This window comes from Lepidothrix coronata, unplaced genomic scaffold (assembly GCF_001604755.1).
Source record: "Lepidothrix coronata isolate B3197 unplaced genomic scaffold, Lepidothrix_coronata-1.0 Scaffold39, whole genome shotgun sequence".
Classification (NCBI taxonomy): Eukaryota; Metazoa; Chordata; class Aves; order Passeriformes; family Pipridae; genus Lepidothrix; species Lepidothrix coronata.
This window is the reverse complement of record NW_016690219.1, coordinates 5,197,593-5,211,868: the sequence shown is the minus strand read 5'-3', so window position 1 is coordinate 5,211,868 and position 14,276 is coordinate 5,197,593. Positions and strand designations below refer to the sequence as shown.

The 14,276-nt window shown below is 45.8% G+C and overlaps 1 protein-coding gene across 1 annotated transcript; it reads right to left on the bottom strand.

Annotated features, from left to right (window-relative positions):
• Positions 1 to 2,158: 2,158 nt before the first annotated feature.
• On the bottom strand, positions 2,159 to 8,648 carry LOC108496357 (opsin-5-like). The gene is made up of 4 exons (XM_017812992.1): positions 8,576 to 8,648; positions 4,788 to 5,081; positions 3,878 to 4,209; positions 2,159 to 2,506 (listed from the first exon to the last, which is right to left on the bottom strand). The coding sequence occupies exons 1-4, from the start codon at positions 8,646 to 8,648 to the stop codon at positions 2,159 to 2,161; spliced, it is 1,047 nt and encodes a 348-aa protein (XP_017668481.1).
• Positions 8,649 to 14,276: the final 5,628 nt, after the last annotated feature.

The window sequence follows — 14,276 nt, the reverse complement described above, 5'->3', positions numbered from 1 at the left end:
ATCAGGTTACTTTTTAAAGCTGAAAAAGTACTGATAGTTGACATTTGCCATGAGAAGTCCCTTTCCACACTTGCATAAGGCTCTCCTGCCTCTTCTTCCCATAGATTTTCCTTCAGTTTTCACATACTCCCCTCTCAGTTGCTGGTGTTTTCTCGTGCTCCTCACATTCCTCTCCCCTTTTCCCATTTTCACATGCCAGGGGCTGTTGGAGGTGACTGTTTTCCAGAGGATGCTTCACCTCACTGTATTTGGAGAGAAGGCTGAGTGCAGCCTTGTTCCATATGGAGCATCTGTGAGTGACAACCCAGGACAAGATAATGTCCTGGAGGCCAACTTAATTTAGGGATTTTCCACAAATTTTTAAAAATAAAGCTACTTTAGTGCTCACAACACTTCCAGTGCAGGATTTCAAGGGATTTCCTTGTCATTTTCTAATCCCCAATTTAGGAATTACTTAGTGCCTTAGTGTATGTCACAGCTCCTGCCTAATTTTCTTTGTTCTTTTGTAATCCAGACATGTAACAGGAATTCTCAGAGCCACAGAAGTCTTTAAGCCTATTTGTAATCCCACACTTGGCCTTAGCTGCAGTTTACAAAATGGAACTAATTATCACGGTTTGAGTGTGGCAAAAGCTTTCAAGAACTGAGAGTCCATTCACTATTGTTGTTTAAAATCTGGGCCAAAGCTGCCTGTGACTTAACTCTTCTTGCCTCCACCAAACCCAATGCAAAGGTTTGGTGAAGGTTCCACTAGACCAGGAAGGTGTTCCTGCCCATGGCAGGGGGATTGAACTGAGATGGTCTTTAAGGTCCCTTCCAACTCAAACCATTCTCTGATTCTGTGTGGTCAGGGGAAGCAAGAGCTGTTGCAGCCACCAACCCATATTTTGTCGGAGATTTCAAACCCTGAGGGTAGGTATTGTGTCCTTTAAAATCACAGACAGTAAGTTGGAGAAAGATTTAAGCTGTAGGAGCTCATCAATTCCACCCCAGAATCTCTTTGGCTAAACCTGGTGTGATTGTACTTATCCTTTAAACTGAATCAGCAGACTCTGTCTTCAGTGGCAATCATATCAGAGCCCCAGCCAGTGGGGAACTCAGGATCTCAGGAGCTCCCATGGAAGCCATGAGAGCCAAGACCTCAGTGCAGGACAGTTTACTGCTGGTCAGGTTATCTTGAGGATGCCTTGTGTCATCCTATACAGAGCACTCCTCCAGAAAAAGGGTTGTAAAGCATTGGAACAGGCTGCCCAGGGAAGGGATGGAGTCACCATCCCTGGAATTGTTCTGAAAACATGTGGGTATGGCACTTGAGGACATGGCTTAATGGTGGGGGTGCTGGGCTGGTGATTTTAAAGGTCTTTTCCAACCCTAACGATCATGATTTAAAACAAATGCTCCAACAGCTTTCATGGCAGAAAAGCTGCTGTGCCCCATCCAGAAACCGCCCGAGTGCACCATTCCTTGTGCTGGGAGCTTCCTTCACTTCCCACTGTGCCATTTGGGACACACAGAAGGCATTCTTCACTGGCTGCCACGTTCCCACCTAACCTCTTCCAACTCAGGCTGCTCGACTCCTTGAACTTGTGTTTTGAGGAGTTGGGACTACACCTCTGAGGGAGCAAGGAACCACAAGACACTTTGAGAGCAGCCACGTTACCATCTTTCCCTGGCAGGGAATATTTCTTGCTCCCCATATGGTTTTCAGTCTGTATTGCTTGAAAGTTACACTCTCAGCTGTATTTATTTGGTAACACTTTGTGTGCAACCTACGATTTCCTCTGATGGCTGTTTTACTGCTGCAGCCAAGAGCTGGCAGATAAATTGCATTAAAAAATCAGGAGTATAAGAAAAAAAAAACCACAAAAATAATAAATTCCCTTTTAATTATAGCTGCTTCCCTGAAAATAAGTTTAGTTTACGTGATTTTATGTTTAGTACACAAATCTATTTCCTCTAAAGTGGAAGTTTTTGAAAAAAAATAGATTTTTTTCTGTGTAGTCTAAAGCCAATATTTGATAGTTGCTTAAAAATGTATAATTAAACCTCTATATTTGGCATAAGATGTGCAGTGACAACCCCACGTGCTGCATCCCTACTTATTTAGGCCCAGGACTGAGCCCAGGTTGGACCTGTGCTGTGAACCCGTGGCTGTGTTTCAACGAGCTGCAGCTCCCGGGTTCTCCAGCTTGACCGCCGAGGAGAGACGGACGTTGTCCCTCCCACTCCACATCATGGACACGGGACTCTCCGCGGAGTTGTCGGAGCTGAAGTAACGGACTCGCCAGCCACAGCAACACTGCAACTTTTTAATCTCACAGCGGAAGGTTTTGCTGAAGATGTAGTAAATGAAAGGGTTGTAGGCTGTGGAGGACTTGGCGAACAGGCAGGGCAGCAGCGTCACGATGGGCTGCAGGGAGGCGCTGGAGTTGAAGATGGACCAGAAGCTGGCGGCCGCATACGGGGTCCAGGAGCTCAGGAACCCCACAGAGATGAGCACGGCCATCTGGAAGGGAACACAGGCCTTCAGTTCACAGCCTGTACCAACAGGGCCTCATACTCCAGCACGCTTGAACCTGAAATACCTGGAGCTGTGCTTGTTGTGCTGTGCCGTGAGCACAGGTAACACTGGACAGGGCACAGAGGCTTCTAGTCCCACCCAGCAGATCTACACTGTGCGTTTCTTATGAGGCAGCTGTTGTTTTCATCTCCTTCCCTGACCTGTCCTGGGAGATGCAGCCCCAAAACAGCTCCACCAATAGACTTTCCCCCTGTGCTGGGCACTGGTGAGGTCCCACCTCGAATCTTGGGGTCAGTTTTGGGCCCCTTACTACAAGAAAGGCATTGAGGTGCTGGAGGGAGTCCAGAGAAGGGCAACGGAGCTGGGGAAGGGTCTGGAGCACAAATCTGATGAGAAGCAGCTGGGGGGGTTCAGCCTGGAGGAAAGGAGGCTCAGGGGTGACCTTGTCACTCTCTACAACTGCCTGAAAGACAGGTGGGGGTCTCTTCTCTCAGGTAAGAAATTATAAGACAAGAGGAAATGCCCTCAAGTTGTGCCAGTGGAGTTTAGATTGGATATTGTGAAAGAAGTCTTCGCTAAAAGGGTTGTGAAGAATTGGAACAGGCTGCCCAGGGCAGTGGTGGCGTCACCATCCCTGGAAGCATTCAAAAAACATGTAGAAGTGGTGCTTAGGGTCATGGTTTAGTAGTGGACTTGGAAGTGCTGGGTTAATGGTTGGACTTGATCTTAGAGATCTTTTCCAACCTTAAAAATTCAGGGATTCTATGACTGGCCTCTAGAAATCTTGGATCAATTCTGCTTTTCCACAAGAAATGCACAACTGAAGTGCATATTTGAAAAAATGTTGTATTAAAAAATCCTGTTTCCATACAGAATTTCTGTGGAGCTCTCTCTCAGCGTAGCCACTCCGTCAAGTAAAAATATCTGAGATGACAGAACAAGACCTTCATTCCAACAGGAAGGCTTCAACAGCTATTCCAGCATGACTGGAAATCTATATATCCATGAAAATCTTGTCCAACTGCCTAAAGATTTAACAAGCTGTTCTGTACCTGTGATAGGTTATCCTGACCAAGCTGCTGAAATGACGAGGTTTTCAGGAGCTCTGTGCTCCTCTGAGTATGGATGAGACTGGAACCACATCTCCAGCTTTGGTCAATACCAGACAAAAGCAATGAGGGGTCATTGTGAGGGGGAAGGTCATCATGGGGGTTGGACTAGATGACCTTTAAAGGCCCTTTCCAACCCAAACTATCCTATAATGCCATGATTCTATGAGTTGTGCATAGCAGAGCCAGCTCTCTGCAAGCTCCTGATTACTGCAGACTCTTCCAGACCCATCAGGGGATAACTCACCAGTGTCAGCTTCTTCTCCAGTTTGGCTGCATTAGGGATCCTGTCAATATTCTGGATTTCTTGGTAGGCCTTATGAACCTTCCAGGCAATTCCCAAGTAACAGGCAACGATGGTCAGTGCAGGCAGGACTGTGCACAGGAGGAACATGCTCAGGATGAATGAAAAGCCGTTGGAGGAGTTGTGGAACTTGCTCCAGGCTATTGTACAAGAGATGCCAAAGGGCTCAGGGCCATAGTAGCCCCAGCCTACCAAGGGCAGGATGGCCCAGAGCAAGGAGTAGAGCCAGATGAAAGCAATCAAGATGAAGATGGTGTTCTTGGTGATTTTGTTACCTGCAAGAAAGAGGAAGAGGAAGTATATATGGATCTCACCTCAGACACATGGTTTTTGCCATAACTGCTCCTCAAACAGAAGGATGGTAGCTACAGATACACCTGGGCTGCTGCTGCAGTTCCCAAACCTTTGGTCTTCTTGAGAAAGTGTCCACAGATTGGGTGAGACCTGAACACAGCTCTCAGTGCTCATCTAAAACTTAGTAAGTCAGGGAGCTTTAAATGATCAAGTTGACCACAAATTTACTGTAGTCCCAGCCTTGGAATGCCAGGAGAATACTCCTTTCTCAAAATCCAGTATGTCTGCTTGGATACAAATAGGAGGAGAAGACAGTCTGGTCCAGAAAAACATTTGGGCTCTCCGCTCTCAGGTAGTTTCATTTGGTAAAACTGAGAAGTGAAAAACCTCACTGGTTAGTAAAGAATTTAATCAGATCATTCTGGGAACATCAGGATTTGATATTGGACTAAAAGCTGAGGCTTATTCTACTGTTACTGCCCTGATACTCCATGCCATATTCCACAACAATCCTGCCCAAACACACTACTACGAGTTTACCGGACAGGTGATGACTCACTGTTGGATTTGGATGAGTTGGTGACGAGGAACCGGATCACAGCCATGGCACACAAGGTCATCATGCTGCAGACTCCAAACAGGAAGCCCATAAGGGCATAGTAAATGCAGGAGGCATCTCCTCCCAGCCAGGCGTGGTTCCAGGCGGAGGCGATGGCCAGCGGGTACATGCTGATGGCCATCCCAATGTCTGCCACTGCCAGGTTCACTGTGAGCAGCTCCGGTGACTTCAGGAGGGAAGAGCGTTTTGCAGCTGTAGCAAGGACAGCTGAATTTCCAAGGATTGTCAGGATGGCTGGAAGAGAAGAATCAGCACAGACAAGAACAGAGTTAACACACCTGTGAAGTCCCTGGAAAGGATGTGACGTATCTGAAAGGGGCTGCAGGAGGGACTTTTTACAAGGATATGTAGTGATAAGGCAAGGGGCAATGGCTTTAAACCAAAAGAGAGCAGGTTTAGGTTGGCTATTAGGAAGGAATTCTTCCCTGTGAGAGTGCTGAGACTCTGACACACATTGCCTAGAGAAGTTGTGGCTGCCCCATCCCTGGAAGTGTTCAAGGCCAGGTTGGACAGGGCTTGGACCAGCCTGATCTAGTGGAAGCTGTCCCTGCCCATGGCAAGGGGTTGGAATGCTCCCCTTGTCCTATCACTGTCTGCTGGTGTAAAAAGTCACTCTCTCTCTTTTTTATAAGTCCCCTTTAAATACTGGAAGGCTGCAATGAGGTCTCAGAGTCTTCTGTTCTCCAGGCTGAACACCCCCAGCTCTCCCAGCCTGTCTCCACAGCAGAGGGGCTCCAGCCCTCAGAGCATCGTCGTGGCCTCCTCTGTGCTCACTACAGCAGTTCCACATCTCTCTTGTGCTGAGAAAGAATATCCTCACTTACTTCTCCTTCCTGCTGAAGAGCTCCAGCTGAACTGCCTGTCCTGCCTGCCTGTCCTTTCTCATCTATGTGCCCTCCGCTTCCCAAAGCCTTCCCTCTTTGCAACGCATCTTCCACTGAAACCTCCTGGGCTCTGAGCTGCCCCGATGCTGTGCATGTGCTGGCTGGGCAGCTCAGGGTCCTCACTGCTCTCTTAGAACCACCACGTGCAGCAGTTCAGACAGCCCCACTGTTATGGTGGTCTCTGAGTGCAGTGGGACCACGGGAATTGTTTAGCCAGGGGGGTGCAACAGACCCAGAGTTTGCCTCACAAAAGGACCTGTCAGACATATATTATTCAGGTGTGCCACAGGGCTTGTTCATGACAGCTGTGTCAGAAGTACATGTACCAAACAACTCATTTTCTCTTTTTTTTTCAAGTGAACATGGTGCTGGAGGAGTTGTCCTCTAAACTCAGATGTGAAAGAGGGAGACAGAAAAAGCTTCTGTCATGTTCCCCTGTGGGTGTGGGTGCAGAAAGGCTGTGTTTGCTCACAGATACCACTTAACAAAGTGCTCACCAAGGAATTAAGAGAGGCACATGGAACAAAATAAAATAAATGTATTGGCATTAGTACAAAAATTGCAGAGATGTCGAGGGCAAGGCTTAAACAAAAGGGAGACACAAATCTGAGACCTCACGTCCCTCATTCATTCTCTTTCTGACAACACATATTCACTTGGCACCTCTGGATACACTGGAAGAGTTCCCTGAGCTCTCAGGAGCTGTATTTCTGCACACACAGGAGGATGCCCACGGTGGCTCAGCACCTGCTGACAGAGAGCAACCTGCAGCTTGGTGGGAAGAGCACTCTCCTGAAAAATGACAGCCAAAGGCTGGGACACAGAATCGTGGAATCACAGAATCCTTTGGGTTTGAAAAGACCTCCAAGATCATGGAGTCCAACCGTTAACCCAGCACTGTCAAGCCCACCACTAATCCATGTCCCCAAGTGCCACATCCACATGTCTTTTGAATCTCTCCAGGGATGGTGACTCCACCACTGCCCTGGGCATACTCTTCCAGTGCTTGACAACCCTTTTGGTGAGTAAATCTTTCCTAATATCCAAAGTAAACCTCCCCTGGCACAACTTGAGACTGTTTCTTGTCATCTCTTCACTTGTTACTTTAGGAGAAGAGACCTTCCCCCACCTGGCTACAGTCCCCTGTCAGGGAGTTGTAGAGAGCAATAAGGTCCCCCCAGAGCCTACTTTTCTCCAGGCTGAGCCCCCCCAGCTCCCTCAGCTGCTCCTCATCAGACTTGTGCTCCAGGCTCTTCCCCACCTCCATTGCCCGTCTCTGGGCTTGCTGCAGCACCTCAGTGTCTCTCCTGTAGTGAGGAGCCCAAAACTGACCATCCTCTGGCTTCAGGAGGAACATGAACCCCATTGATTTGCTTTTGAGAGAGCCCTAACCACTAAACATGATGTAAGAAGTTGCCCTTAGTCTCACCCTCAGAGAGAGACATCCAAACCCACCCTCCCTTTTGCTTCATCTGCAGCTCTTCCCCTCCGTCCCACTCTCCGTGGGACTGCTGGCTGGCATGGGACAAAACTGGACAAGAGTGGCTAGTAATCCAATAACTGGTGATGAGTGCTGCAGCCCATGCCCTGGCCTTTTTGTTTCCTAATAAAGACATAATTCCTGGGGATAAATTGGCAGCCCCAGTGAGGTGGCAAAGCTATGGATAAATACAATATGGTTTCTAGTTAAACTCAGTCCTTCATTTCTGAGAGCCCCTATGCAATACAGTGAGCCTGGCTGCCACACAGGGCTCTTGATCCAGTGCTGGGAGCTGTGCCTGAAGTTTCGGTGCCTAAAAGCCCTTTAGGAGAGGTGTGAGACTGTAGCATGGTGGCACATCAGCAATGGGAGCTTCAGCTTCCAGCCCTTTGTTGCTGCCCTTCCCATTCATTGCCTTAACTGCATCTATATATTTACATTTCTGAGAGAAGGGAGCTGGCATCCTGACTTGATCCAAAGAAAAACCCTTGGATGTTTTGTGGGCATGGATTTTCCTCACCCTGAGTTGTACTCTGTCAGCACAGCTCAGGGGACAGCACAGGACAGTTGAGTGCAGGGAGAATTGTGCAGAGCAGGGGGAAATGTGAAGTGCTGAAGCCCAGCACTGCTGCCCAAACCCTCAGTAATAAAGGACACAAAGGCTTATCTTTCCTATCTCAACCAAGGTTTTCAAGTGAGCTGAAGGAAGGGATTTTTCACCTTGGCAAAATCCAGGTGGAAAGCATGCCTAGATCAATTCCACTCCTCCCCAAATCCACAACAGTAGAAAACAGATCCTTGTGTACATTCAACAAGGTGACAAGGAAGACAACACTTAACTGAAGCCACGCTGGAGCAGGTGGTAGATATCCCCACTTGTATTTCATTTTAACTCTGCCTGCAGCAGGGCAAACAGGCTGCTAAAAAAACCAGAACTGCTATTTGGAAACACTTTGCTATTCTATAGAAGTTCATCCTACCAAGACACAGCAAAATGACACCTCCCCCCACCAAAGGGTAAGACCACAGTTGCTTTCCCGTGATCAGTCCCATGAAATGAGCTGCCTCGACTGAACTCACATGGCTGAGATGCCAGAGTAAGAGATAAACAACTTATTTTGAATACTTGTGATGCCACAGAGGCAAATTCATGCTGGCAATTCTTCAGCATCAAAACAAAACATTGTGAATCCGAGAGCGGAGATTAATCCTGGCATCCAGAAGGGCACTAAGCAGAGGAACCTGTGGGGAAATAGATTGTCTGTCATTTCCCTCCAGCTTCCCCTGTCTGACCATGGCACAGTCAGGGAGCCCCTGCGTGCCTGTTCCCAGGCTCCAAGCAAATGAGCAGGCTGTGAACTCACCTATGATCAGAAGAAAGACCCCAGCTCCATAATCCACTACCGGGTGGAGTTTGGAAATGTACTGCTCCTCCATCATCCCTGCTGGAGGTGGGTAAAGGTTTCAAATCAAAGGTGAAGTGGCTGTAGGAGCAAAGAGGCTCGTCCTCATGGTTTGCCTGCTGCAGGTGTGAGCCGGGTGTTGGGTGCTGTCAGTGCAGGGATCGTTCTGCTCTCTCCTTCTCCCTCCCTCTGCTATGGCAGGGGAGAAGCCTGGAGTGAGAGGAAGGCTCTATCCCTGGGGAGGTACAATGAAAGCCAGGCAGGGCCACTGCCAGAGCGATCCCGCCTGCCTGGCTGGCAGAGCATCTCTCCACCCACCCTCTCCTCTCCCAGCCCTCTGCTCCTTGCCATGTCAAGAAACTTCACAATGCAAATGCCCTCAGATGAGTAAAACCAATTGTTTTTCAATGATCAGCAGCCCTGGGAAATAAATCCAGGCTGAGGGATCAGGCAAGGGAAGGAAGGTTGGGAGTTTCGTTTTCCAGGTTAATGGCTGACTATGGGAGACACGAGGTTGGGGCAAGGGATCTCTGTGTTGAGGTGTTAGAGGGAAGCTGTTTGCTGCAGGGGCTCAGCAGAATCAAAGTCACACTGCTGAGGACAGGGCTGTCAGAGCTGCTCCAGGGCAGAACTAGAGGATGCTGGATCTGTGAATGACTGCAAAGCACCAGAGAACCAACCTCAAAGGTCACTCCTGTGACACTCCGGCAGTTTGACCTGGCAAACAGCCACAGCAGGGCCTCATCTCCATGTTTGCCTTCACCTCATAATATCTGAACCTAAAATCATCATGATCTAAATAATTAAACCATCATAATGAGCAATCTGGTCTAGTGGAAGGTGCCCCCTGCCCATGTCAGGGGGATTGGAACAAGATGGTCTCTAAGGTCCCTTCAAACACTTTCTATGATTCTGTGATTCTATAATAATGCTCTTTCTGTCTGTTTAAACAATGCCAAGTTTGGCTCCAGGCTCTGAATGTGTGTCACAAGCTCATCTCTCTGTTTCCATACACAGGTGTTGATTTTGGTGCACAAAGACTTACAGCTCTGTAGTTGCAATGTCATTAACTTTAACTTCACTTTCAACCAGGGCAGCACCCAGCCAGCACAGTGAAGGGCTGATCTAGGCTAAATTATTTAATTCCAGTACCTGAATATGCTAAGCTGCATTAGCATCATTCTCTGCTTGCCCTATTTTACTCTGTTCAGACATAGATGGATGCCCCATCCCTGGCAGTGCTCAAGGGCAGGTTAGATGGAGCAACCTGGTCTAGTGGAACGTGTTGGAACGAGATGAGTTTTAAGGTCCCTTCCAACCCAAAGTGTTCTATGATTCTGTGATAGGGAAATGTAAAATTCACAAGAGCACACGGGGCATCACATGTGCAATTTAGGTGCTCAAGTATAGCAGTAGCAGCCTAAATTGTGAAAAACTTACAAATCTGGGAGACTTCAGAAGTCTTGAGTGTCAGCAGAGTTTTGAGTATCTCCAAGCACAGAGACCCCACAACACTTGTTCCAGTGCCTCTGTGGTCTCATTCAAAGCCTCATACAGTTTTTGAATAAAGAAAGCACCTAACTCATGAAATCAAGCACCTGCTCGTTAGTTGTTCAGTGCAGATCCTTCATTGAATGTTCCTCAGAAGTAGACATTGAGCTGAATGTTTCAATGCTCTCAAGCTCTGGACGTATAAACAAGCATCAATTTAGTCTAGGAATGTAGGATATATACAATATTAATTATAAAAGGAAGTCTTTCTTTGAGAAAAGGCTGAAAAAGGACAGATATATCTCAAAAATGTGCCTAGTATTGAAAGCTTTAAATAGCTTGATCAATTTAGTGTAGTCTGTTCAAGAAAGAGATCCCAATTTGGGAAAGAAAAGTCTCTTAGAGTAGCAAAAGACACAGTAAATCCTGTGACAGAAAGTAATTTGCTGTATTCTGACAATTAATCCAGTATAGTGCACACAAACCCATGGTATTGGTAAATTAAACAATGCCAGATCCCCACAAAGATGCTGAAATCTGACTGTTCACCTGTTATATTCACAGAGCAGTTGCTGGCACTCTTTTGGGCTGGGCCAACTAACACTGTTCTGAATCATTCCCAGGCATAGGTCAGCTAAAATGAGCACTGGATTGTTCCCAGGAGGCAGGAAGGTCATTGCTTTTGAAGACAAAGTGACACTGTTTGTTTAGTTTCCTGGTACAGGTGTTGCCCATGGGTTTTGCTCTTGTCCTGAGCGTGAAAATTTAGGTGAGAAATAGATTCTCAAGGTACAGCCATTAGATGAGAAATTCTAAAGAATTATCTGTGCTCAGATAGAGGTTACAACTCTGATAAAATTCTTTCTGATAAAATTCCCTTCTCCTGCTTTCCCACTTGTTGCACAGTCCAGCCTCTCACTCCTGAAATAAGACACTGCATTTCTGCAGGCAAGCAAAGAGAAACCAGAGGCAGGATTAAAACATTTTGCTGAGAATTTAATGACTCCCTGGTGACTGCACTGGCTACATCAGGAGCCCAGTCTCCTGCCAGCTCTTGTGGGCACCTTAGATTACACTGTGGCTATTTCATGCTGGTTTAGATGGCATTTTGTTTATTGTGAAACCCTCAACTGAGCATTCACATGGGGTAGGATTATATCAACAGTTCAGTTACGAAATGGAAGACAAGAAAATAAATTATTAAAACCAGAAGAGTTGACTGATTCCAAATCCAGTGTATTATTCATGTGTTATTTAACAATAGCAAGTTGTACTCACCACTATCTTCCTGCACATCAGATCAATCCAGATGAACTGTTTACAACCAAAGCATAGTCAAAGTTTATACATCTTGACAGTGTGTGTGGAGGGGTGTCATATTTTAGAACTGTTTTGTGAAATTTATTTTCATTTTAAGAAAGTATTCTTCAAATGAGACAGGTGGAAGAACAAAGTTGATACCTACTCATATCTGAAAGGTTATGTGAAACTTCAAACAAAAAATGAACTCACCATGAAATTATATATACATATTTGATGTAAATACAGACATATATATAAAACAAGTTCCCATTGTTGACATAAAACAGGGTATGAGTTGAAGAATTACTTGATGCTACCAAGTGAAAACGTCCTACAACTTTATTTTTTACTTTCCGCAGGAAAAAAATAAAAGAATATTCTGATTCAGTAGGAATAAGGGAATTGCTCTGAATTATCACTTTGCCACTGTGTAGCAGTTCATTTTGCAGAGATAAAATGTCTCACTGTTTGTAGTTGTTTGGACCAAGAATATTGGGTTGGCTTTGGTACCATATATCAAAATCATGAGTATCTTCTGATATCTGGGTCGGGCTATGAATCTGTGTCCTTATCTGCACAGGATTTATATCTATCAAAAATAGTCCTGTATCGTTTAGAAGAGGACATGACTTTGTTATTCTTGTTTATCTCTGGCTGCTCGGCCCAGATCTTCTCTTTGTGAAGACCCTGAGATTTCAAGCTGGGCAGAGTCCTGCAAACAGTCCATGTGGACACTCCCTTTCGGGACAGTCCCCTCTTCTTTCTCTGAAATGAGTCTACCATGATGCACATTCAGGCTTTTTCATTAACACATGCCACCTTTTTCAAACTCCTTGGAGGACATGACTTCATCATCTTCTCCACCAATTCCTACAACTTCCTTCCATTTAAATGTTCATCTGTTTCTGCAATCTTACTTTTGGAAGCTCATCTTTGAGCTGAGACCTCTAGCTGAGCCTCCAGCTTTCACCTCCATTTATGAAAACCAGAAACAGCATTTTAAGTGGAATTCTCAGAGTCTGCTCATGAAGTTGTATGTTTTCAACAACCAAATCTTGTTTAAGCTGGTATTTGCTACTTCAAGCATAGTAATTTTTAAAATTGTTTTCTTCTGGATGTCTGCACTGCCTTGCATGTTACTGCCTGAGGGGTTATTTATTTACAAAGTCTAAATTCAGTGGAGGGACACCAACCTCCCTAAACTCTCCCAGCAGGAACTGAAGGTAGTTGCCCCCTTAAAGAATCCACTTTGGATCAATATATTTTGCTCTTTTGTTTACATATTATAGTTGGCTGTTGGTTAACCCAGTCCAAGTGATCTTCACCATAGCACATAGAGACTCACCAGAAAAACCTGAGCTGAGCTGTTATTCCAGTGATTTGATTCCAGAGCAGAAAATGGGCTCCAAACCCAAGACCATCTTGACTGAATGATAATTCAAAAGGGGAAGTGGAGGGGCAAGCAGTGGTCTCTTCTCTCTGGTGACCAGTGACAGGAGCCAAGGGAACGGCTTGAAGCTGAATCAGGTGAGGTTTAGTTTGGATATTAGGAAAAACTTCTTCATCCAGAGGGTGGTTGGGCTCTGAACAGGCTCCCCAGGGCAGTGGTCACAGCACCAAGGCTGCCAGAGCTCAAGGAGTGTTTGGACTCTCAGGCACATGGTGTGACTCTTGGAGTGTTCTGTGCAGGGCCAGGAGTTGGACCCCATGATCCTTGTGGGTCCTTTCCAACTCAGTATATTCCGTGATTCTGTGACTTATTAAACAACAGCATCATCATTTGTTTGTAGCTGGGAACCATTGACACTCATTCTGCACTGGTGAAAAGGAGAGGACAAGGTGTACAGCTGTCAGCAAACTGGTCTAGTGGAAGGTGTCCATGGCAGTGAAGTGGGAACGAGGTGAGCTTCAATGACCTTTCCAACCTACACTGTTCTGTGAAGTTGCATATGAGCTGATCTTTTCAACAGGGTTGCCCTTTCAGGGAAGTTTAATTTTTTTTTTTTTTTTACAAATATGCAATGAAAGGCACTGATTTGAGAAGCAAATATGAAAACAGGACAAAGATCAAACATAGCATAAGGTGGAAAGGGAAATATGGTAATGGGATACAAAAAGGTGAATTCAACATGCAAGTACGAAGCACACTACAGCTATTTCTTTCAAAGGTGTGAGAAACAGACTCCAATACACTATGAGTGGAAAGGAAATGGCACTAGAGGTGCTAACATAAAATGAAAACTACTATTATGCCAGAAAAGCAGAAGAATAAAATATATTGCCCATAGTGGGATTTGGCAATGCAAACCTGGTCAGATTTAAAATGGTGAGAGACCTCAGTTTAACAGTCATATGAACAGCATTCATCCTCTCATTTTCAAGGTTTCAAAGACAAAATCATGCCCTGTTATGCTGGATATTACACAAATAATCATATGTGGACACTTCCTTGCAGTGTAAGTATTTTTGCGACCATTTATTGACATGTAGTTTTTGGTAGCAAGCTCCACTGACTTTTCCTTTGCATTTGGTCCTTCACTCCATTTATTCACAGTTCCTCTGTGTCATTCAGACCATGGGAAAAACTATTAAAATTTGTAGAATGGATGACCCAGGACTCTACCACCACAAGAGTATTGCTGTGCAGGAGCATCGTATCATCATCCTCTGCACACCTCTAGGGTGTGCACAGCACTGGGCATGCAGGAGTGTGGCTGAAGAGAAGATGAATGGGGAAGCAATACATTCCAGCCACTCTACATTACAAAAAGCCAGATTCAGCAGATTGAATTATTTCAGACTCTCTGGTTCTGTGTGACTGGATCATGGTGGCAACAAAGACTTGACTGTTTGTGATCCTGAGCTCAGA

What these genes read in the sequence shown, in the direction of transcription:
- LOC108496357 (XM_017812992.1), bottom strand. Translation starts at nt 8,648, where the DNA reads ATGGAGGAGCAGTACATTTCCAAACTCCACCCGGTAGTGGATTATGGA. An exon ending in GGTCTTTCTTCTGATCATAG is followed by an intron (nt 5,082 to 8,575) that starts GTGAGTTCACAG and finishes CTTCTCTTCCAG; the next exon opens with CCATCCTGACAATCCTTGGA. An exon ending in CAACTCATCCAAATCCAACA is followed by an intron (nt 4,210 to 4,787) that starts GTGAGTCATCAC and finishes TCTTTCTTGCAG; the next exon opens with GTAACAAAATCACCAAGAAC.